At 45.9% G+C, this 25841-nt stretch overlaps 1 protein-coding gene across 9 annotated transcripts in view; it reads right to left on the bottom strand.

The window, feature by feature from the left end:
* Window positions 1–380: 380 nt before the first annotated feature.
* Window positions 381–25841, bottom strand: part of LOC114803117 (NACHT, LRR and PYD domains-containing protein 12-like) — a 38500-nt gene continuing 13039 nt past the window's right edge. For 4 of the 9 annotated variants that reach the window (XM_029002441.1, XM_029002445.1, XM_029002442.1 and 1 more), the window contains 7 exons: window positions 4732–4905; window positions 4224–4397; window positions 3738–3914; window positions 3289–3465; window positions 2833–3006; window positions 2548–2721; window positions 381–865 (listed from right to left, as the gene is read on the bottom strand). In XM_029002441.1, the coding sequence (XP_028858274.1) occupies window positions 859–865; window positions 2548–2721; window positions 2833–3006; window positions 3289–3465; window positions 3738–3914; window positions 4224–4397; window positions 4732–4905 (1057 nt within the window). In that variant the 3' untranslated portion in view covers window positions 381–858. Of the gene's footprint in view, window positions 866–2547; window positions 2722–2832; window positions 3007–3288; window positions 3466–3737; window positions 3915–4223; window positions 4398–4731; window positions 4906–6370; window positions 8115–8525; window positions 8610–9450; window positions 9733–9833; window positions 10176–10475; window positions 10568–11611; window positions 11674–25841 lie in introns of those variants that run through there. The other 5 variants (XM_029002449.1, XM_029002444.1, XM_029002443.1 and 2 more) reach the window with 5 other exon arrangements.

Below are 25841 nucleotides of genomic sequence, written 5' to 3'. Positions count from 1 at the left end.
ATAAGACTAATAAAACTATAAATATCTCAGGAAAGGCTTTATTTTCTATTTTCTTTGTGCCTTACTTTAAGTTTTATTTCACTTGTGTGTTGGCAAATCTTAGGCATGTGTTGCTTATGTTTACATGTTCAGATTTGATGTGTATGGTCTGTGGTGTCGAAGGGTGTGGTCTGTGGTCATGAACTGCAACTGTCTGGATATTAACAGTTGATTTGCATTTATGAACCTCGAGCTCATGGTGTAGTTACTCATGGTGTAATTTCATTCATAAAAGACCCAGAGTCAAATTACATATTAAATTACACTGAACCCATCTACACCCAAATACATTCAACACTTGCAGAGTTTGCAAATCATTTTATTATATAAAATGGCTGACTGAATTGTCTGTTATAACACAAAACAAAATGGCTTCTTAACTTCATATCAGCTTTAAAAGAAGTCACTCAAATACTCCACTTTATAGTGAACATAATATTTGTCTGAATCTCTGCACACAGTGCGTTCTTTATCGAACGAGTCTTTGACTCGGACCCAGTTGATGAGTGAACTCGGTACCTTTATAAATAGAGTCGGTCGCGCTGTCCACGACGCAGCGGAGAAAGAGAAAGAACACTGAGGCACAAGCTACGCCTTCCTCTCCTGCTCCGTTCTCCACTAATCTACTCCCGACTTCCATTAGACTAGAGATGGGAGTAGCTGGGACTAAAGGACACACAAACCAATTAAACACACACATTACAACCCACAGACACATGATTTCATGATATATATAAGGGGCACTGGTGGCCTAGCGGTTAAGGAAGTGCCCCATAATCAGAAGGTTCCATGAGCTTCATCATGACAATTGTGTTGAATTCAGGTCCTAAAAGACAAGAGGAGCAAGAAATGAAAGTTACAAGTGCCAAAAATTAAATAGATAAATGCATTTGTAATTAAATAATAAGATGTGTCCTGCCTCATGAGAGGCTGGCGGCTGTGCTTAGGGATAATATAAATAGCTTTCAGAATGTATGGTCTCCCTTTTTAGATCACTTATCTCCAAATGTGAGAGAAATGGTTTTGTGTGTCAATTAGGGTTTTGCGATGGTTATATTTTTATATCTATATAAAAAAAAAAATTATAAAGAATGGTCTTGGTTTTTTCGTGTGTATATATGTGTGTTATAAATGACATGTTTCTATTATGGTATTATTTAAATTCTTTTTTGTGTATTCTTTTTGTTTATAGACTTGTTTTTATTGCTTAAGTTGTTTCTGTATTTTTGAAGTGAAATTCAAGTCACAATACCTTAAAGTGATTGTACATCTATCTGTAAATACTGAATAAACATGTCAAGGAAAAAAAAAAATATATAAAAAAATAAATAAATAATAAGATGTGTCATTCATTATTTACACATCAAAAACATCAATAACTTATTCAATATGACAGGAATAGTAAAAACTTGAAACAAAAGCATTATTAATGAATTAAATGTCAAATTTTTATATGATATGATTTTCCTATGATTTAATATGATTACTTCTATCAGTCAGTCTTGACTCATCAGAGTATATGGGCAGGACTAACGCTGATCGTTTGTCGTTTTCAACATAGCGTATGCACTCAGATTGCGGGGAAGTGGGATCTGCGCAATTTCCTCCGCTACTACTTTCTGGCTGCTAGTACTTGTCGTGGTGTTTCGTTTCATAATGTCTTCTTATGTTATATTCTTTGCTTACCGCTACATTGGTCCTGAACAAAACAGGTCTGTCATTAACATTTGTGAACAGATATTCAGCCTCCACACACTTACTGAACACACCACTTTTCCACCTTTTGTTTGGCTATTTTTGGGGATAATTGACACTAGTAGTAAGACGGGGCTTGTGGGTCATGACCTGCCAACACACCAGCAGAGAATTGTGGGATTTGTCAGCACATGCTGTCTACCGCAGGCCAGGTCTAGTAAATATTTTAAGTGATCTTGTGGGCCAAATGTAATTACAATATAGGGGAACACTTAATTGTCTTGGAATGGTCTAGCCAACGTCCAGGTTTCAATGCAATTAAGAATCTCTGGTGTGACTGTGGTGAGATTGTAAAAATAAAGGAGTTGGAGCAGTGGCAAGATCTGGCGAGTTGGCGTAGAGACTTATCAAAAGTAACTTGTAGCTGTAAGAGCCACAAAAGGTGACTCTACAAGGTACTGACTTTGGGGGGTGAACAGTTATGCCAGCTGGTTTTATGTTATTTAGTCCTACTTGTTTGCTTCACCATTACGTCCTGGTGTTTTTGTGTTTTTGTGCTGTGTGTGCTGTGTTGCAGGATGCCCTGGTGATGACTGCTAAAGTGATCCCTCCTGTTCCTGCCACCTCTAATTAAGGACACACCAGTATAAAAGGGGGCTCTGGTTAGTTTGTGTTTATTTTTCTCACTTTCTTTGTGCAAAACTTTGGGTTCAACTCCTGTTGTTCTAAATGTTCTATAAATACACATAATAACACACACACACACACACAAACACACACACCACAACATCCAGTACTGATATTAACACTCACTGTAGTGTCTCCAGTTTACAGTTTGGATGCTTCAGTGCTGTAGAGAGAAGTTTCACTCCTGAATCCTGCAGTTTATTGTCACTCAGGTCCAGTTCTCTCAGACTTGAGGAGTTTGATGTGAGAACTGAGGACAGAACTGAACAGCTGGTATCTGTGAGGGAACAACCACGCAGCCTGGGAGAAACATAATAATACATCTGATTATTATACACATACACACACAAGAACACACACACACACACAAACACACACACCACAACATCCAGTACTGATATTAACACTCACTGTAGTGTCTCCAGTTTACAGTTTGGATGCTCCAGTGCTGTAGAGAGAAGTTTCATTCCTGAATTCTGCAGTTTATTGTTACTCAGGTCCAGTTCTCTCAGACTTGAGGAGTTTGATGTGAGAACTGAGGACAGAACTGAACAGCTGGTATCTGTGAGGGAACAACGCTGCAGCCTGGGAGAAACATAATAATACATCTAAATATTGCACACATATACCTGTACACACACACACTTACGGATTAAACTGTGCAGAATTATGGTTAACAGTGCTGTTAGTGCTGTATGTAGTGTAGTGCTGTCTCTTTGTGTGTTCTGTGTTTATTTTTCTCACTTTCTTTGTGCAGAACTTTGGGTTCAACTGTTGTTCTAAATGTTCTATAAATAAACATAATAACACACACACACACACACACACACACACAGCACAACATCCAGTACTGATATCAACACTCACTGTAGTGTCTCCAGTTTACAGTTTGGATGCTCCAGTGCTGTAGAGAGAAGTTTTACTCCAGAATCCTGCAGATTATAATTGTAACTCAGGTCCAGTTTTCTCAGACTTGAGGAGTTTGATGTGAGAACTGAGGACAGAACTGAACAGCTGGTATCTGTGAGGGAACAAAGCTGCAGCCTGGGAGAAACATAATAATACATCTGATTATTACACATATACATGTACACACACACACACACACACACACTTACAAATTAAAACTTGTGGAATTATGGTTAACAGATACTAAAAACTGTGTTTAGTGCTGTCTCTGTGTGTTGTATTTGTGTTTCTTTTTCTCACTTTCTTTGTTCAGAAATTTGGGTTAAACTGTTGTTCTAAATGTTCTACAAATAAACATAATAACACACACACACAGCACAACATCCAGTACTGATATCAACACTCACTGTAGTGTCTCCAGTTTACAGTTTGGATGCTCCAGTGCTGTAGAGAGAAGTTTCACTCCTGAATTCTGCAGTTTATAATTATAACTCAGGTCCAGTTTTCTCAGACTTGAGGAGTTTGATGTGAGAACTGAGGACAGAACTGAACAGCTGGTATCTGTGAGGGAACAACCACACAGCCTGGGAGAAACATAATAATACATCTGATTATTACACACGTATACATGTACACACACAGCACACAGTGCACACACACTTGCAAAACGTTGGTTAACAGGTACTAAAATGTATGTGTGTGGTGCTGTATCATTGTGTGTTTTATTTTGTGTTTCTTTTTCTCACTTACTTTATGCAGAACTTTGGGTTCAACTGTTGTTCTAAATGTTCTATAAATAAACATAATAATGCACACACACACACACACACACACACACACACACACACACACACACACACACCACAACATCCAGTACTGATATTAACACTCACTGTAGTGTCTCCAGTTTACAGTTTGGATGCTCCAGTGCTGTAGAGAGAAGTTCCACTCCTGAATTCTGCAGATTATTGTAACTCAGGTCCAGTTCTCTCAGACTTGAGGAGTTTGATGTGAGAACTGAGGACAGAACTGAACAGCTGGTATCTGTGAGGGAACAACCACGCAGCCTGGGAGAAACATAATAATACATCTGATTATTATACACATATACATGTACACACACACACACTTAGGACTTAAACCTTGCAGAATTATGGTTAACGGATACTAAAATGTGTGTGTAGTTCTGTCTCTTTGTGTGTTTTATTTGTGTTTCATTTTCTCATTTTCTTTGTGCAGAACTATGGGTCCAACTGTTGTTCTAAATGTTCTATAAATAAACATAATAACACACACACACACACACACACACACACACACACACACACACACACACACACACACACACACACACACACACACACACACACCACAACATCCAGTACTGAGATCAACACTCACTGTAGTGTCTCCAGTTTACAGTTTGGATGCTCCAGTGCTGTAGAGAGAAGTTTCACTCCTGAATCCTGCAGTTTATTGTCACTCAGGTCCAGTTCTCTCAGACTTGAGGAGTTTGATGTGAGAACTGAGGACAGAACTGAACAGCTGGTATCTGTGAGGGAACAACCACACAGCCTGGGAGAAACATAATAATACATCTGATTATTATACACATATACATGTACACACACACACACACACACACACATTTACGGATTAACCCTGCAAAACGTTGGTCAACAGGTACTTAAGTGTTGTCTCCTTGTGTGTGTGTGTAATGTAGTGTGTGTAATGCGGTTTCATTGTGAGTGTGTAGTGTGTGTGTAATGCTGTCTCATTGTGTGTGTGTAGGGTGTGTGTAATGCTGTCTCATTGTGTGTGTGTAGTGTGTGTGTAATGCTGTCTCATTGTGTGTCTGTAGTGTGTGTGTAGTGCTGTATCATGTATGTTTTATTTTATGTTAAGGAAGCAGCCCCGTAATCAGAAGGTTCGAATCCCGAGACACCAAGGTGCCCCTGAAGGTGCCTCTGAGCAAAGCACCATCCCCACACACTGCTCCCCAGGCCCCTGTCATGGCTGCCCACTGCTCAGCAAGGGTGATGGTTAAAAGCAGAGGACACATTTCTTTGTGTCACCGTGTCCTGTGCTGTGTATCACAATGACAACTTCACTTCACTTAAAACATTCCTGTATTGATTCCAGTATTTAGGTGTCAGTCAGACCTCCTTCTCCCTCATACAGCTAGAACAAAACCCTGCAGCACGTCTGATAACAGCCACTAAAAAGTGTTTGTGTAGTGCAGTCTCATTGGGCCTCATTTATGAAACGTGAGTGTGACTGATTATTGCGTTAGTACAGACGTGCCTATGGCTACTATTGTTTTTACATATTTCATGTCATATTTATTCACAAGCACCTTTCATGTATTGTGTAGAGCAGTCAAAGAAAATGTACACATTCATGACAAATGAAATCATTGTTTAATTAACAATGAAAGAAACCGACTTAGATAAGAGCCACAAGACACACACAGAGACAAATGCATATCCACAAACACAAACATGCAAACACACACACATCACATAAACAAAAATTACAACATAAACAGCAAGTAATCTGCACTGCACGGTTCGTTGTTACACCTGATCGTAAAAGTGAATAAAATGTACATTTCACATTTCAGCCAGCACAACACAATTAAATCAGCAGAAATGTGACGGCAATTCTCCTTCTCCTGGACAATTGTATATAGCAGCCAGTAGGACACAATTATCTTAACATAATCTCCTCCAGTAATGCCGGAAAAACCCCGTATGTCTCTTTATTAAAAGGGCAATTAGGAGTCTTGTGCTGAAGGAAGCTGCCCTCATGACAAGATAAAAACTGCCAGTCAGCCAGGTGGCACTGAGGTGCCTTGAACAAGATACCATCCCTACACACTGCAGCCTGGGCAGGTCAATGGAAGGTCAATTAGCCAAAATTAGAAAAGTCATCAATATGTAAAATTAGGCAGGAAAAGGAGACCTTGCTAGTGGGAGAGATTTGGGCTGACTAACCACCATCGTAATATTTCATGTGTTTTAGAAAGTCAGGAACTCACCGAGCCTTTCTGCAGTTCCTCACTGCCATGATCAGTCTGTGACGACCTTCATTATCTGTCCTGTACTTCTGCAGGTCAAACTCCTCCAGCACATCCTCTGATACCAGAATCATGCAGGCCAGTACTGAGCAGCGGGCAGGAGAAAGTTCACCTGATCTCAAGTAGAGATCAGTCTCCTCACGCAGGGAAGCGTCTTTCATTCCAAACATCCCAAATAAGAAATTCCTGCCTGTTTCAGTGGAGACTGTAGTTCTGCTGTTTTCAGTATCTTTGTTCTTCTGACTCTCTGAGCTGCTCTCTGTTTGGGGCACTAGATCTTGTAGGAGTTTCTGGTTGGACTCCAGTGAGATTCCCAGAAGAAAATGCAGGAAAAGATCCAGATGTCTGTTCTCACTCTGTAAGTATTTATCTTCGGCAGCATTCAGCAAGTCATCTGGTGAGATTCTGTTCTGTTCTGTGAGAAAAGACTCCAGTGGTTCCATGTTCCTGCTCATATTGCAGTAAAACACATAGAACGCGGCTAGAAACTCCTGGATAATCTCATGAACAAAGCTGAAGACCTTTTTTTCCTGAAACACAGGCACTTCCTTAAAGATCCCAGAACACATCCCAGAATTCACTGGGGCATCAGTGATGTCTATACCACACTCAGTCAGGTCTTCTTCATAAAACCACAGATTCCTCTTCCCCAGCTGTGTAAAAGCCAGTTTAGACCATTTCAGAATGACGTCTTTATCTGACTGCAGGAGCTCCTGTCTGTTTGCTCCATTCCTCTCATCACAATTCTGCTGCTGATTCTTCTTGGTCTGGATGATCAGGAAGTGAATGAAGATCTCAGTCAGAGTTCTGGGGATTTCTGTACTGTCTTCTTGGAGCAGCATGACCTGAAGTACAGTGGCTGAAATCCAGCCGAAGATGGGTCTATAACACATGGTGTAGAGACTCCCTGATGTCTGAATGTGGGAGATTATCTTGTCGGCTTGAGTCTCATCACTGATTCTCTTCCTGAAGTTCTCCTCCTTCTCTGTGTCACTAAACCCTTGTATTTCTGTCCATCTGTGGATGTAGCTAGAAGGGATCTTCTGAGCTGCTGCTGGGCGTGAGGTTATCCAGATGAGAGCAAAAGGCAGCAGGTTCTTCTGAATGATGTTTGTTATCAGCGTCTCTACTGATGAGGTTTCTGCCGTATCACAAAGTTTCTTGTTGTCTTCAAACTGCAGCTGAAGTCTGTTTTCATCCAGACCATCGAAGATGAGAACAATCTTGTAATAATCCAACATCTTGAGATACCTTTTCAGGTCTTTGGTTGCAGGATGGTGGTGAAGCAGAAGTTGATAAAGACTGTACTGCTCATCTTTCATCAAATTCATTTCACTGAAAGGAAGGACAAACATGAAATCTACGTCTTTATCTGCTTTTCCTTCTGCCCAGTCGAGAACGACTTTCTGAACAGACACAGATTTTCCAATTCCAGACACACCCTTGGTCACCACAGTTCTGATCTTTTTCTCTCTTCCAGGTGAAGATTTAAAGATGTTGCTGCAGTTAATGACTTTGTCTTGTGTTCTTCTGCTGTGTGATGCTCCAATGTTTCCCTCATTCACCTCATCACCATCTCCCTCTGTGAAGTAGAGTTCTGTGTAAATTCTCTCAAGGGCGCTTTCTTTGTCTTTGACAATCTTCTGAAATTGTTTCTTCATATTGGCTTTATGGGTTGACATGACTGTCGTCTTGATTTTCTCCTCTGGTGGAATAAAATAAATACATTAATATTTTAAATCATAGTTTACATAAAGATACAACTTTGCTTTTTTCTGAAATTCAAGAAATAATGTTGACAATGTAATGTGATCAAGGAAAATAATTCCTGCACAATTAAACACCAAGAACCTATATAATAAAGAAGTCCTAATTAAACCTTGACCCACAACACCAGCACCCTTGATCTCCTACTGAATTGCTGCAGACCCTGGACCATGTGGCCAGACACACATGTACTGATCAGCAGTAACAATGGAGGAGAAGAGGTCCTATAATGTAAAGATAATGACCACTTCATGGGCTTCAGGGTAGGTGACTGACCACAGTCCCAGTGGAATATAAACACTCAGTACAAGGTCATGGAGGGGTTGTACTTATCTCAGGTAAGAAATACCTTTTCGTAAAAGAAATCCAATAACAGCCACAATAACAGGCAGAAGTAAAAAAACACAAAAGAGGTTCTTCCAGTGATGAGCACCTACAACATACAGAACAAGTTACACACATACTTTTAAACAAACAGCAACAACTTTTATACTAAATACAATAAACTTGTCTAAAAGCTGAACATGACCTTCTAGTTTAGCAGGAAACTTCAAGGATATTTTAAAATGCTGGTCTTTTCAGACATAATTCAGACACTTGTCTGGAACATCAAACCTCCTGCCACATGACAAAAAGACTTGTATAGCTCAGTATATAACATATTTGCCGTGTTGAAATTTTTCAATTTCCAATTTAACAATTTGCAACACTTTGTTAAGATCATACTTTACATCATGTTTTTAGTCCATATTTTGTGCTTGGGCTGAAACATTTATTTATGAGATCTAAATGTGATTTAATATTAAGAGTACAAACTTTTGTTGCTCATGACACTGTTAAATTTTATGTTAATAATGAAATGTGACCATGTAAATTTTGTATTAGCATTTATCACAAGTGTGTGTATTTTTCTTTCCAATCTTTCCATTTAAACCTAGAGTTAAACCTGACTATATTAAACTTCCCCTACAGGGTTCTGGTGTGTTACAGCAATTGTGCTTCTATTTACACTGTCTAATGGTGTCAGAAAAACCAGCTTAACATGATAAATGCATTGATTTCCAGTAAAAGTACATTAAGCAACATTTGTGTTGACTGTTGCTGAACACTTTAACAATATTAACCCTCCTCCACTGATATATCCACACTGATGTTATTCCAGCATGGACAGGAACATGGTGAACAACAGGATGTCCCAGAAAATAAACAACCAGAAGAATGAATAAACTCTGCAGTAGATCATTTTTGAGGAGGACTCTGTACTCAGTACTTACGAGGGACATGAATCTGCTCTTCTTTTGTATGTTTGTGGGATGAAACTCTGCAGGTTAAACTGATGTTGTTGTGAGTGTCTCCTTCCTCGACTGTCACCCGGCGTTTGACACTGAAGTCCTCAGTGACCCTGTGTGACTCTGTAGGTTCAGCAGGAAGAATCTTCCCTTCACTGTCCAGCCACTCGACTTCAGGCGCTGGATTCCAGCCTGTAGATTCACACACTAGACTGACCCGTCCATCCCCGTGTCCCTCTGCAGAGATAACTGGTTTTGTTCCTACAACTAGAGAAATTAGGAAAACAACTCAGGTTTACAGACAGATTCAGTTCACATGAAGTTCACATTTATCAATAATGTGTTTATAACATTATAAATAGTCTCACCTACAACCTGAACAGAGACAACACCATTCCCAGTGTCAGAAACAACAAAACATCTGTATTTCTGTCCATCCGAGATCTGAACACTTGAGAGTTTTAATGAAGCATTTCCTCTCTTCAGTTCCTCTCTGAACAGTGTGGTCCTCTGTTTATAAGCTGGAATCTGTTGCCGAAGATTATCAACACCATAATAATAAAGATGCACCACATCATCCGAGTCAGCGAGTGACCACTCCACACTCATGTCCACAGCACTGATGTTGGGTTTGAGGGAACAGGGCAGGATCAGGTCTTCACCAACTACAGCAACAACAGGCCCAGCTGGACCAACAACCTGAAACTTATCTTAAGGAATCAAACACAAAATGGAATTATGCCAAATTTCAGCTAAATGTTAACAGTTTTGTCAGACACTAATTTTAAATTAAAGTCATGTGGGACACTTGACACACTCCTGCCCACACAGAGGGATGTGATTAATAATTTTGGATGTCTGTTGATGCAGCCTCTTTGTTGTCTTATTAACAAATGCCATGTACATGTCAGTGAGGTCAGTCACAGTCAGAAAGTTGGACTTCCAACATCTTTCATTTGGAATTGATCGACTGGTCTATATAAAAGACCATGGAAAGATATGTGCTGTACCTGCTTTGGACACCGTGGTCCACTGAAGAATCAGAAGAATAAGACAGAGCTTCATCATTGAGGTGAACTCAACTTTTTTCTTACTGATGCACCTGTTGGATGAATGAAAATGATCAGAAATGATCAGAAGTATTATGAAGTGAGTGTACTGCACACAGTGCACACAGTGAAATGTGTCTTCTGCTTTTAACCATCACCCTTGGTGAGCAGTGGGCAGCCATGACAGGCGCCCGGGGAGCAGTGTGTGGGGATGGTGCTTTGATCAGTGGCACCTTGGCCGATCAGGATGCTAACCGGTAACCTTCTGATTACGGGGCCACTTCCTTAACCACTAGGCCACCACTGCCCCAGTGACAAAGATATCCACAATAATTAAATAAATGCACAAATTTAACCAATTCAGTCACTGCGGGTACTGATCTTCAACATTCCAATACTGACTAGTAAACTTAATGTAGGAAGCCTAGACAACACATTTTACACATTTACACATTTATTTTTTATCTGTAGTCTTTGGTCCTGCAGCAATATGTAAACTTTCTACTTGTGGAACTAATAAAAGATCATCTTATCTTTTCTTATATCCCCTTAATGCTCTGCTAGGTGCCTTGGTTCTGCCCCAACATTTAAATAATTTTAATTCTAAAGTGAAAGTGAAACTATGTTGAAGACATAGTAACACTGCTGTGATCCTTTCAACAATAAGTTTACTTACAAAAATATAAAAAATCTCTTGAAAACACTTTTGTCTCTGACACTAACGACTGTTAGTGAAGACTTCATTGATTATTATTATTTACACCATTGAACATTCTGCAACTGAATTTCAGAATACATGATGCAAAGTGTTTTTTTTTTATTTTATACTTCTAATTCAGTAATTTTCTCGTCAACTCCATTTTAGTACCTTAATTTGTTTTCTTTTTTTTTTCAATAATCGATCTTTAACAGATGCCTTTTTCAGCCCAGCCACCAGCCCAAAATGAAGTCTCCGCCCTCTCAGCCACAGGTCTGGCGATTTAGAAAGTAACTGAATAAATTATAAATACGCGTTTGCGGTGTGTAAAATCTACCTTTACTCCTCAACCACTTCCTTGGCCAGCGCGTTACAGGGTACAGCAGAAGACAGAACTTACCGTGTGCGCCATTAAGACGAGGACCAGCCTGAAAGTTCACCACATTCCAGGTGTTCTCGGAAATCCAGTTTCCCCACATTTCTGCCAGTTTGAAATGAATCCGCTAGGTGGCGGTGTTTCACGCATTTCAATCCGAGGTTTCAAGCCTTTTTTTATATTAATATATTCCATTCAGAAAGAACGATTCTACTTTTTTATTGTTTATATATATATATCATTTTGTATTGTACCAGATTTACAATTAATGAAAATAAAATGAACAACTATGTTGAGAAATGCTGGTCTCGCCAACATATGAAACGATTGAAGAATTTGCTTCTATGACACAATAACATTATTCTGCTCGGTTTCGGACACACTGACAACAACGTAGAACCGTAATACATATTTTTTAAATAATTTTGGGTGTACAAAAAATGCCGGTGGTAGTACAGAATAAAAACAGAATACAGAATTATTGTAAGAATAAAATACTAAACGTTGTGCCTATTTTGAGGGTTAATAGCTTTATAGTATTGGCTCAGAAGGATATGTAAAGAAATTACACAATACATTTTTCACAGAAATGGAGAATTCAGATTTATTATGTTTGAGAAATTAAATTAAAAGTCATAAAAGTACAGAAGTGGTGTCAAGGCCAGAATAATTGGGGTGGTAGTAGCCTAGTGGGTAACACACTCGCCTGTGAACCAGAAGACCTCGGTTCAAATCCTACTTACTACCATCGTGTCCCTGAGCAAGACACTTAACCCTAAGTTGCTCCTGGGGGGGACTGTCCCTGTAACTACTGATTGTAAGTCGCTCTGGATAAGGGCGTCTGATAAATGCTGTAAATGTAATGAAATTGGTGTTGACCTCAATAGTTGGGTTATTGGAATCATTATTTTCCATGACCACTACACAAGACCAATTCTGCAGGCTAATGAAAAAAAATTCTCACCCTATATACAAGTTAATCAACATGGAAGACAAAACTAAAAATATTCTGGTTTTCTAACTACTGTAACATCAGCAAACGCTTGTGCAGGGAAATAAATTACTGTAAATATCTCTATTTCTACCTTTACTTTACTTTAGTTACTTGGCAGATGCTTTAATCCAAAGTGACTTACAAGGAGAAGACACCAGCAATTCTCATTCGGTTTCCATAGATTGTGAGTTACAAAACTAAGAGCCCTGATAAGGTCTAACTTGTCAAGAATAGAACATGCTAAGGAGTTGTTAGGTTCTAGATGAATATTTTGGGGTGTTTTTGTGAGTGTGTGTGCATGTGTTAGTGTTACACTCATTTGAAACACATTTTAAACAAGTGAGTATTCAAATGTTTCTTAAAGTTGGTGGTAGTCTCGTCTAGTCGAATGGAGCAGGGCAAGTCATTCCACCAGCCAGGGACAACAAAGAAGAATATATTCGATTGGGATCGGAGACCCCCGTGAAGAGGGGAATTTTTAGTCTCATTTCGTTTGCAACTTCCTTCTTCTCCTCTATGGACTCCGCTTCTTAACTCTTTGTCTTCTTCGGAATCCTTGAGTTTTGTTGAGGCCAGGTGAACCTTTTTTGTGGTCCTCATACCTGATTGGCGTGTTTTCAACGTTTAAAAAATTGCTTAGGTTTTTCAATTGCTCGAGTGCACATTTTCAAAGCTCTTCACCCAGTTAGCACAACACTACACATATGTTTGCCATATTGTACTCGCATGAAGAATTAATAGTTAACTCATTCTGGCTCAGACACACACTACTGTTTTAATCCTAAAACACTATCATTTCCTAATGAATAAAAAAGCTTCTCCATTCCTGTCATTGCGGCGACGGCTCGGGACATTTACATTTTCATTTAAAGCATATAGCAGACACCCTTATCCAGAGCAACTTAGAACGTGCTTTCATGTTACGATCAATGAAGTGATCAGTTCTGGTTCATTAGGACCCCTGACCATAAATACAATCTTTTTATTCACTCTGTTGTAGATTCTATACATAAGTCAGACAATAAGAAGGTTACAAGTTCATCTAAATATTCTCTAAAGAGGAAAGTCTTGAGCTGTCGTTTGAAGGTGCTCAGTGACTGAGCTGTTCTGACCTCGAGGGGAAGTTCATTCCACCACCGAGGGGCCAAGACGGAGAAGAGTCTAGATGAATGTTTTCCTTTTATCTTGGATGGAGGGACCAGGCGAGCAGTACTGGAGGCTCGGAGTATACAATGTGCAGTGCGAGGTGTAATAAGGGCTGTGAGGTAGGATGGTGCTACTCCATGTTTTGCTTTGTAGGCCAGCATCAGTATTTTAGACCAGCTAGAAGGGAGTTACAGTAGTCCAGTCTTGAGGTTACTAAGGACTAAACCAGTATCTGGGTGGCCTGTGTTGACAGATAAGGACGGGTTTGTCTGATATTGTAGAGAAGGAATCTACATGAGCAGGAAAGATTGATGATGTGAGTCGAGAAGGAGAGTTGGTTGTCTATTGTTACTCCAAGGTTGCGGGCTTTTGTAGAAGGAGAGAGCTGTGAGTTGTCCAGGAGTTGTATGGAATGCTTGTTTCAACCAAATCTGATACAAAATGCAAGTGATTCGATAAGAAATTAATGATTTAATATTTTTGGGCCAGTGGTGGCCTAGTGGTTAAGTAAGTGGCCCCGTAATAATAAGGCTGCCGGTTTGAATCCCGAGCTGCCAAGGTGCTACTGAGTAAAGCACCGTCCCCACACACTGCTCCCCGGGTGCCTGTCATGGCTGCTCACCAAAAGCAGAGGACACATTTTGTTTTGTCAACGTGTGCTGTGCTGTTTCACAATGACAATCACTTCACTTTTTTATGAAAAAATAAAACTAAAAAAACTGTATTCTTTTTTGTGCTCCCCATAAATATCTCAGGAAAGGCTTTACTTTCTATTTTCATTGTGCCTTACTTTAAGTTTTATTTCACTTGTGTGTTGGCAAATCTTAGGCATGTGTTGCTTATGTTTACATGTTCAGATTTGATGTGTGTGGTCTGTGCTGTTGATGGATGAGGTCTGTGGTGTCGAAAGGTGAGGTCTGTGGTGTTGAAGGGTGTGGTCTGTGGTATTGAAGGGTGTGGTCTCTGGTGTTGAAGGGTGTGGTCTGTGGTGTCGAAGGGTGTGGTCTGTGGTGTCGAAAGGTGTGGTGTGTGGTGTCGAAGGGTGTGGTCTGTGGTGTCGAAGGAAGTGGTCTGTGGTGGAGAAGGGTGTGGTCTGTGGTGATAAAGGGTGTGGTCTGTGGTGTTGAAAGGTGTGGTGTCGAAGGGTGTGGTCTGTGGTATTGAAGGGTGTGGTCTGTGGTGTTGAAGGGTGTGGTCTGTGGTGTCGAAGGGTGTGGTCTGTGGTGTCGAAAGGTGTGGTCTGTGGTGTCGAAGGGTGTGGTCTGTGGTGTCGAAGGAAGTGGTCTGTGGTGGAGAAGGGTGTGGTCTGTGGTGATAAAGGGTGTGGTCTGTGGTGTAGAAAGGTGTGGTGTGTGGTGTCGAAGGGTGTGGTCTGTGGTGTTGATGGGTGTGGTCATGAACTGACAGTCTGCAACTGTGTGGAAATTTATGGTTGATTTGCATTTATGAACCTCAAGGTTTTACTCATGGTGTAATTTCATTCATAAAAGACCCAGAGTCAAATTACATATTAAATTACACTGAATCCATCTACACCCAAATACATTCAACACTTGCAGAGTTTGCAAATATTTTTTAATATATAAAATGGCTGACTGAATTGTCTGTTATAACACAAAACAAAATGGGTTCTTAACTTCATATCAGCTTTAAAAGAAGTCACTCAAATACTCCACTTTATAGTGAACATAATATTTGTCTGAATCTCTGCACCCAGTGCGTTCTTTATCGAACGAGTCTTTGACTCGGACCCAGTTGATGAGTGAACTCGGTACCTTTATAAATAGAGTCGGTCGCGCTGTCCGCGACGCAGCGGAGAAAGAGAAAGAACACTGAGGCACAAGCTACGCCTTCCTCTCCTGCTCCGTTCTCCACTAATCTACTCCCGACTTCCATTAGACTAGAGATGGGAGTAGATGGGGCTAAAGGAGAGATCCTGACGCTCTCTCCAGACGCCCAAATCACGTGACCACGGCTGCGGAAGGCCTGCCTGCGTTTATCTTCTGTCCCGACAGGTGGCGCACATGAAGCAGAGACGTTCTGTTTGTCCGGGATGAACGTCTGTCTCAAAATGCAAAAAGACAAGACAGCAAATGTTATACCTTTTTTGTAATTTTGTAATTCGTCATAATTAATATATTTCCGCTTTTACACATATTAAAAACCCCTTTTTTAAGTTTATCTGCATGAGTGACTAATAAATCAGACATCACTAATCATTTATTAATTATAAGTTTAGAATTCGTCAACGCTTGCCTGAGTCGTGCAGGATCCCAGCGGTTATGGAATTGTGCTGTGGTGGCCGCAGGTTCGACTCCACTACCAGCCAGGTGACGCCCGTGATACAGATATCGTCCCATCACACCGCTCCCCGGGGCGACTTCGCAGCAGCCCTCTGCTTCTACACTGAGGGCTTACATTTACTCTGGGCTGTGGAGTATTTACACTGACGAAAATAATGACTTTCTCATTCAAAACCAATCAAAATGTGAGCAAATTAAAACTGGCCAGTAGGTGTCGCTACAGGACCGTCTCGAAGCCAAGAGTCGCTTCGCCCATCATTGCTGTAAATAAGCGAGCAATGAATTCATATCTCAGTTTCATTCTCCATCTTTCCCGTCTCCTTATTTACAGGTAACACTTGATACTATTTCTACACATTTTACCCTTAACAAGTGACTTAACAAGCTTTCAGTGGCTGTGTTGGGCCAGACAGGTAAGACTTAATAATATTTCTACACATCCTGTTTTACCCTTAAAAAGTGAGTTTTCCGTGGCCCAAATTTTAAAACCCTATTTATATTACACTGAGTTGTCCATATTAATAAACCTCTGTGCATATGGGCAAAGATCTCAGGTCAATTGTACAGTGAACAGTGTTGAGCCAGACAGGTAAGACTTGATACTATTTATACACGTCCTATTTTTACCTTAAACAACTGAGATTTCAGTGGCCCAAAGCTCATAAAGCCTATTTATATTACCTGGAAATGTCAATATTCATCACAAAACCTATGTGCATATGTAGTTCCCTGGTGATTTTTACGATAAACACGGTGCGGACTGACGGGCGAAGGAAGCGCAGAGGCAGGACATGCTGGGAAGGGGTTTTATTACAAATAAACAATAAATAAATACAAATAAACCATGGTGCGGTGGCCGAAAAGGGAAACAAAGGGGAACAACATAAACAAACCTGCAGGCATGTGGCAATTGCCAGAACTCAAAATCCAAACACATACACGGTTGCCAAGTCAAGTTCACGAAAATGCCGGAGCTTCTGAAGGGGCGGAAATCTCTGGCTTTTATGCACTGTCAGGATTGGGTACAGGTGATGAGCCCAGCTGCAGTCAATCCTGACAGAGCCCCCCCTCCAAGGGCTACATCCATCAGTGGAGGCGGCGGGGCGGACGGCGGCAACCACAGGGCTCCTACCCTGCTGTATCCTCCCCTTGGAGGACCCGGTCCCTCAGGCTGGCTCCCTGGCGTTGTCAGGCATGGCGGCCCAGTCCCTCGGACTGGCTCCCCGGCGTGGTCAGGCGTGGCGGCCCCGGTCCCTCGGGCTGGGCCCCCCTTGGCGTGGTCAGACGTGGAGGTCCCGGTCCCTCGGGTTGGCTCCCCGGCGTGGTCCCCTGTCTCTGCACGTCCCCTCTGACGTGTCTTGCGTCTTTCCCTGCATCGCGCAGGGAGGTGGTCCCAGAGCCTCCCTCTCGCTGCATGTCCCTGCTGGCAAGGTGGGGGCATTGCCTGAGTATCCAGTTAGCCCCTTATGCGTCCGTTGGGACAAGCAGGCCCTCTTCCTGCCTGTCCCAGGTGGGTCCTCATGCCTACCAGGGGGCTCTATGGCGTCCTCCGTACCGGCTACCAGACAATCCAGCTCTGTCGCTTCCCCACCTACCCTCCCCTCAGGAGGAGCCCCCAACCCAAACTGCACCCCCCAAAAAAATTATTTGGGGGAGCACCCCTCCCGGCTGGACTTAGGGGTACCTTGGGGCTTGTCCACCTCGCCTTGGACCAGTGCAGTCAGGTTAGGAACTTCCTCCCTTGGGTACGGCTCCGCTGCTGGGTCGCCATCTGGTGGACAGAGGGGAAGTGGGGCCGACATACGGACACAACTGCTACGCACACACACACAGACAGAGACAAACAGAAGAGAGGGTCATCTGGCTCCCTCTCTGGGCTCTCCGGGACCTCCTCAGGGGGCACCGCCAGGATCTCGGGAGGTGCAACCTTTTCGTCGTCCGCCAGTGCTGGGTCTTCTTGCCCCGGATCCTGACTGGCGCTGGACGTGGTGGAGGGGCAGAGTTCGATCCCTGGCTCAGGCTCTGGCCGATCAAACTCCGCCCTCAGTCTCTGCAGGAAATCCCAAAAACTCCAGTCGATCTCTCCCTGCTGCCAGAGGGCTGTGCTCCAGCCCCATGCTGACCCAGTCAGACACGCAAGGATGGTGGTGATCTCATCCGTGTCTGCTGCCCCACTGAAGGGTCCCGGGGCCATTGGGCTGGGCTCGTTGGTGGAGATGGTGGTGGCCGTGTGGCGTGGAGGGTGGTGGATGTCTTCTCCAGCATGCGGGGGCACTGGTGATGTGCTGTCGTTCAGCTGGGGAACGTCCAGGCAGAGGGAAGGTGGGTCGGCGACTGGAGCTGGGAAGGCGTCTTCCCTGCAAGGCAGTTCTGGCAATCTTCACGGACGTCGTGACAATCTCGGACGCACGCACTAGGTGGAGCCATCCCTGGCCCCAACCGGCAAACGAATGTCCACGTCATTGTTGCTTTCGTCATCCGTGTCCTCCCACTGGTGCCTTAGAGGGTCGTCCACCCTGCTGGCATTCTGGACCCACGGTGCGATCAACTCCCATGGGCAGTACTCTGGCCATTCAGGCTGGAGTCTGCCCACCTCCTCGCTGGAGGGACCCCGCCGTTGTCGCTTCTCACCCTCCTGGAAGTGACGTGGGTCCCCACGGACGTTGCGACGATCGTGGACTGGCGCGATGGGCGGAGCCCAACTCGCGTCTCCAGGGCTTTCGTCATTGTTGTCCGTGTCATCCCAGTCCACAGGGAGCCTTGCCTGCAGAGCGCAGAGTTCGTGGCTCGACATGGCAAAGATCGTGGGGGTCGCATCCTCTGCGCTCACTGCCCACGCCACTTCCTCGCTGCTGCCGACGCCATTGTCTTTGCTCCGCCCACTCAGCCTCCGACGTTGCCGTTTCCGGGTTTTGGGGATTCTCCCGTGGGTGATGTCATCACGCGGTGCCGCGAGCCATGGCTCATCCCGGAGAAACCGCTCCACTAGAACGGGTGGCGCATCTCCCCCCTGGTGTCTGCGTTCGTTGCGCCGGGTTGCATCCTTCGCCGCGTTTCCTCTCCTCTGCCTTTTTCCTCTGCGCTTTTGTTGGGAGCTCCGGCATTCTGTCACAACTACGGACTGACGGGGGACGGAAGCGCAGAGGCAGGACATGCTGGGAAGGGGTTTTATTACAAATAAATACAAATAAACAATGGTGCAGTGGCCGAAAAGGGAAATAAAGGGGAACAACATAAACAAACCTGCAGGCATGTGGCGATTGCCAGAACTCAAAATCCAAACACATACACGGTTCACGAAAATGCCGGAGCTTCCGGGCCGGAAATCTTCCGTGTACAGGTGATGAGCCCAGCTGCAGTCAATCCTGACATTGGGACAGGCAGGTAACAAGTGGTACTATGTCTAATAGTTTTGAGTGGATGGATTTTGAGTGGATAGATAGATATACAGCTTTATTTTAATTTCTGAAATAGATTTGTTGACTTTATGTCTCAGTGAACTATACGGGTGGTATATTATACGTTATATGGGTATTGCAGCATTTAAGGTGGAACTGACAATTCGAATAAGGAACTGTGAATGGATGGGTTCTCCACTGGGGTTCATGTATGAAAATTTGATAAAACCACATTTAGTTCCAACATAGCATGATTGGCTGTGAGTCATGATATTGTGGTTGACACATCTCTTTAAATATTATTCCACCATCTGACAGTACAGAGTCTACCACTGTATACACCATATATAGTTAAGGATATACCTGATATAGACAGTTAGGGTCACAAATTTTTCAAAAACTAAATAAATAACATTTTAAAGCCGGTGGTGACACAGTGGTCACTTTGGGGTACTCTGGATGTATATGCCAGACAGTTTTCTGATGTCGATGATGTCTGCCCTTTTCCAAATTGTCTGCCCTTTTCATCCCTATTGTTGCTTTAATAATAAAAATATTATAAAAATATTTTAATAATAATAACCCTATATGTGTAGTCTTTGTCAGGTCATTGTCTGTCTGTGTTGATGCATGTAGTCCTGTATGCTGTGCCTTTGTTTTATATTCATTCCCCTTGTCCATGTCGAGTCATGCCATGCCATTCACCGTCGCATTTTCTACTCTATGGTCAAGGATTGTTCTGTTTGGGCCTTTGTGTGTGTGCAGGCATTTGCCTTAATGCACTTAGTTCTCTTTCAAACATTCGCTCGGTATCTCACTATGGGAACGCCCTCAGCGTGACCTATCGCGGAAGCACCAATGACACCACGTCCGTCGCAGACGGACCAATGGCAGCAGCACCCCGGGAGGCACGCCTCCCTCTATCAGGTGCCGCCGCCCACCGGAACGGCCTTCTCGCACTCTTCCCAGTGAAGACCTGCGGTCTTTCCTCAGTGCCCGGATTGTGGCTGCCCCCTGCTTACAGTTCACAGGCGAACCGTCAAGGACCTCGCCGCCGAACGCAGGTCTGCAGTCACCCTCCACGTGGTACCGAGAGGTCTTCCTTTCTCTTAGTTTCTGTGGAGGAACAGTGGGCTCCCCCCCCCCCGCTCCGAATACCGCCTAACGCGTCAAGGCGAGGGGTAGGAAAGCAGAAATAAAGCGAAAGGACTCAATTCGACGCTAACGCGTTGTGGCGAGTGTCCCCGGCCATTTGGAGCTCTCACCAGGTTCTAATGGCCAGCCCCTCTCCCGCCGGGTCCTCCGGGACAAAGGGCGTCGTGTCCCGCTATTGCCCCGCTGCCTGTGGTTTCAGTATCTCAGGCAAGGACCCGCACCCCATGTGCATCACGTGCATGGGGGTGAAGCACGCTCGGGCGTCGCTTGCGGACCCGGATGGCTGCGCTCACTGCAAAGCCATGTCGGTGAAAACTCTGGAGAGGAGGCTACGTATCGCCGCGTCCACAGGCGCCGACACGTGTCTGCTGCCTAAAACCGCGGCGGAGGGCGCCTCATAGCCCCCTCCACCCCGCGCCTCCACGAGTTGGGCAGACATAATGGACGCCGAGTCCCCTATGCTGCCCCCGCTGTTCGACGAGCACGTGTTCGCGGACAGGGAGGAGGCGGACGTCGAGGAGGAGGATGACGATCAGCTCCTCCGAGACGAGCCAGAGGAGGACGACGAGGATGCCATTCTCCCGGATGCGCAGCCCTCTAGACCTCCCAGCGCTCAGGGCAGCGAGCCCTCCACGGGGGACTTCGGTTTGGTCGAGGTGTGTAAAAGAGCCGCGGCCAAGCTGGGCATTGCATGGCCAGCCCCCCGTGGTGACCTCGGGGTTGAGAGGGACTTTTTCGACGGGAAAAGACTCCCTTCTCGTCCGCCCGCATTCAGCCAATCGCTTCCCGCGGTGCCTGCGTGTGTGACCGAGGTCAGACGGTCCTGGGATAAACCCTCTTCTAACCGCGTTCCCGTCAAGGGCTACTCGGGTTTGGATATTGGCGACATGGAGGAGCTGGGGCTCTCCAGCCCCCCCACGGTCGAGGCTTCGGTGGCTCATCACCTCCACCCGACCAGGAGGGCTTCATTTTCGTCAACAGGACCGTCGCTCCCAGGTAAAATGGATCGCTTTACCGCGTCCATTTATCAGAAGATTTTTAAATCTTCCGCGCTTTCCGCCAGGGCGCTAAACGTGACCTCGCTCCTGACTGCGTACCAAGCCGAACTGCTCGAGGAGCTGGGAAAGCAGCTGGACTCTGGCAACCCCGATCCAGCGACCTGGGTGGAGATCTGCATGATCTCGGACCTGAATCTGCGCACTTCACGCGGCGCGATTCAGAGTTGTGGCCGTACAATGGGTCTCGCCGTCGCGGGTGAGCGCTCGTTGTGGTTAAACTTATCCAGTCTCACCGACCGGGAGAAGGTTGAATTTCTCGACGCGCCGGTGGACTGTAAGAACCTTTTCGGCCCAACAGTCGAGGCAATGCGGCAGAGGTGCGATCTCCAGAAGAAAGGAGAAGCCTTCGACTTCTGTCTGCCTCGCAAGCCGGCGCACCGTGCTTCCTCTTACGCCCTCCCCTCAGCTCGTTCGGTCGAGCTTGAGAGTGGAGCGGGTAAGGCGGGTTTGTCCCTGTTCATTTTCCCCTTGCCGTTCTCAGGGTTCCTTAAAAATGGCGCTGCCGCATCCACGCCTATGGCTGCGAGCGCAGGCGCACGGACGAAAACGAAACTTAAGCGGAGAGCGTCATGCCTCTGCGCCTCCACCAGATGGTGCTCACGCGCCGCTGGTGGGGCAGATGAACCCCCTTGCGCGCCGTTTCGACAGCTGGCGCGCATGCGCAGTTCACCCCTGGGTCCTGGCGACGGTAGGGAAAGGTTACAGGCTGCAGTTTGCGGCACGTCCCCCCGCGTTCATCGGGGTGGTTTCGTCACTGGCAACTGGGGATGCCGCTCAGGTTTTGGAGGCGGAAATAACCTCCCTTCTGAGCAAACGGGCAATAAGGCCCGTCCCCATGGAGGAAATACAGCGGGGTTTTTATTCTCGCTATTTCCTGGTTCCAAAACGGGACGGGGGGCTCCGCCCTATTCTGGACCTGCGTGTTCTCAACAAACACCTCAGGCGGTTCAGATTCAGAATGCTCACTCACAAGGGCCTATTTCGCTCGGTTCGTCCCGGCGACTGGTTCACTACAGTGGACCTGCAGGACGCGTATTTTCACATCGGAATCTATCCTGCCCACAGGCGGTATCTCCGGTTCTGTTTCCACGGTGTGGCTTACGAGTTTCTCACGGTTCCGTTCGGCCTGAGCCTCGCGCCCCGTGTGTTCAGCAAATGCATAGAAGCAGCTCTGTCCCCGCTCAGATCCTCGGGCGTCAGGGTTCTGGCTTATCTGGACGATTATCTGCTCTGCGCCTGCTGGGGCTCATGGCTTCTACTGTGGCAGTGGTTCCGCTGGGACTGTTGAACATGAGGGAATTTCAGCGCTGGGTGTCAGCGCTGCGTCTCTGTCCCCGTCGGCACCTCGGCCGTTCTGTCACGGTCTCGGAGGACTGCCTCACGGCTCTCCACTGGTATTTGTCCGGCGCGCCACTGGGTGTTGTGTCCGTAAGGGAGACGGTGACCACGGACGCCTCCCTCACGGGCTGGGGCGCCGTGTTCGAAGGCTGGACGGTCAACGGGCTCTGGCCATCACGGCTTCGGGACGCCCATATAAACTACCTGGAGCTGTTGGCGGTTTTTCACGCTGTGGTGCATTTTCTCCCCCACCTGCGGGGCTGTCATGTTCTTATCAGGACGGACAATACAACCGCGGTGGCATATGTCAACCGGCAGGGCGGGACGCGCTCACGCCGTCTGCACGGTCTGGCGCGGAGATTACTTCTTTGGAGTTACGCGCACCTCGCGTCACTGCGTGCGACGCATGTGCCGGGTTTGGTGAATTCGGGGGCGGACCTCCTCTCCAGGGGGAACCCCCTGTACGGCGAGTGGAGGCTCCACCCTCAGGTGGTTACTCAGATCTGGGAGAGGTTCGGCAGGGCTGCCGTAGATCTCTTCGCCTCGCGCGGAGACGCGCAGTGTCCCCTGTTCTTCTCTCTGAAAGACAGCGACGCGCCGTTGGGGGTGGACGCGCTGGCGCACCCGTGGCCGGACGCGCTGATGTACGCGTTCCCACCCCTGAGCCTGATTTGCCCCACACTCTCGCGAGTGAGAGAGGGCGGTCTGACTCTCCTGCTGGTGGCCCCCCGCTGGCCTGGGAGGCCGTGGCTGGCGGAGATATTTCAGCTTCTGTGGGACGAGCCCTGGCAGCTCCCGCCGTGCAGGGACCTTCTGTCACAAGCGCGCGGGGAGATTTTCCACCCCTCTCCAGGTCAGCTGAATTTGTGGGTCTGGCCCGTGAGAGGCTGAATTTGGACGCGGCTGGTCTCCCTGCCAGGGTGATCACCACCATCCAGAGTGCCAGGACTCCATCCACGTGCACACTGTATGACGGCAAGTGGCGCGTTTTTGAACAGTGGTGCGAACAGAGGCGGGTTGTGCCCTTTGTGTGTTCGGTTACTGATGTGTTATGTTTCCTGCAGGACATGTTGGACAAGGGCAGGGCATTTTCCACTGTTAAAGTGTATCTAGCTGCTATAGCAGCATGCCACGTGGGGTTTGACAACACGTCTGTTGGTCAGCATCCTCTCGTGTGCCGTTTTATGAAAGGTGCCCGCCGGCTCCGGCCGGCTAGTCAGCTTTTCGTCCCTTCGTGGGACTTGCCCCTGGTCCTGCAGATGTTCTCAGAACCTCCTTTTGAGCCTCTGGAACAAGTGAGTGTGAAACTCCTGACCCTCAAGACAGCTTTGCTTCTCGCGCTGTCCTCAGCGAAGCGGGTGAGTGAGATTCATGCGTTCTCTGTTCATCCTTCTTGTATGAACTTCGGCCTGGGCGATGCTAGAGTTGTGCTGTTACCTAACCCTGCATTTGTTCCCAAGGTTGTTAACTCTGCTTATAATTGTAGCGCTGTGGAGCTGAGCGCTTTTCACCCCCCTCCATTTACTTCAGAAGAAGATCGGAGGCTGCACTGTTTGTGTCCGGTACGTGCTTTGCGGGTTTACACGGACCGTACCAGAGCTTTCAGGAGGAGTGACCAGCTGTTTGTGTCCTGGGCTCCTCCATACAGAGGTAAGCCGATTTCATCTCAGCGGTTATCGCGCTGGCTGGTGGAGGCTATTGGCATGGCCTACCATGCACGGGGTCTCCCGCCCCCGCAGGGGCTTAGGGCTCATTCCACTAGAGCCACGGCTACCTCTTGGGCTTTATTCAGGGGTGTTTCTGTACGTGATATTTGTGCTGCTGCTAGCTGGGCTACGCCACACACATTTATTAGGTTTTACCGACTCGACGTCACAGCCCCGCCGCTCGCGCACGCTGTGCTTAGTGTCGGTGCCGCTGATTAGAGTTGTTTCGGCTCCGTGTGCGTCCGGACGGAGGTACTTCGGAAAGCATGCAATACGGGAGTTGGCCATATCTTTCCCATAGTGAGATACCGAGCGAATGTTTGAAAGAGAACGTGAGGTTACTTGACGTAACCCCGGTTCTCTGATAACATGAGTGAGGTATCTCACTGCTTTCCCCTCCTTGCATTTTGGCACGGGGAAGAGCATGCTAGAGAAGGCCGTTCCGGTGGGCGGCGGCACCTGATATAGGGAGGCGGGGCTCCCGGGGTGCAGCTGCCATTGGTCCGTCTGCGACGGACGTGGTGTCATTGGTGCTTCCGCGATCGGTCACGCTGAGGGCGTTTCCCATAGTGAGATACCTCACTCATGTTATCAGAGAACCGGGGTTACGTCGAGTAACCTCACGTTTTTATTACCATACTATATATAAGCATAACATTTCAATAAAAGAGGGCAAACTACACCTGAGGGGGAGACTACAGTAGCTGTAGTCTTTAAAGGCATGCACACTTAACTGGCCATAGTACGTCTGAGACCCTGATATTGATAAGTAGTTATCTACTAAATGATATAAATGTAATGAATTGTCCATAGGTGTGAAAGAATGGTGTGTGCATGTGTGTGTGTGTGTGTGTGTGTGTGCCCTGTGCCTAGATGGTTTCCAGCAGCTGCAACCCTGCTTAGGAATAGGTGGTGATTGAAAGTCAGTGAGAGTTTTAGTTTTATTGTTGAGTTTCACGATAATTAGAAAAGCCCATGAGAAGGACAATAAATTAGGTTTTTAACCGAAAATTTTGGTAAAACCTCCAGACTGTGAAGCTCATTGAGGGAATGCAGAGTAAATGGGGATAAATTTACAAATGTTCATGTTATTATATGTCGCTATACAGCTTGTCTGACATTTTCACTTTATTGTTTATGGTTATTTTATTTCACT

This window comes from Denticeps clupeoides, chromosome 14, assembly GCF_900700375.1.
Source record: "Denticeps clupeoides chromosome 14, fDenClu1.1, whole genome shotgun sequence".
NCBI lineage: Eukaryota > Metazoa > Chordata > Actinopteri > Clupeiformes > Denticipitidae > Denticeps > Denticeps clupeoides.
Note: the sequence above shows the minus strand (reverse complement) of the source record. Positions and strands in the feature narration are given on the sequence as shown.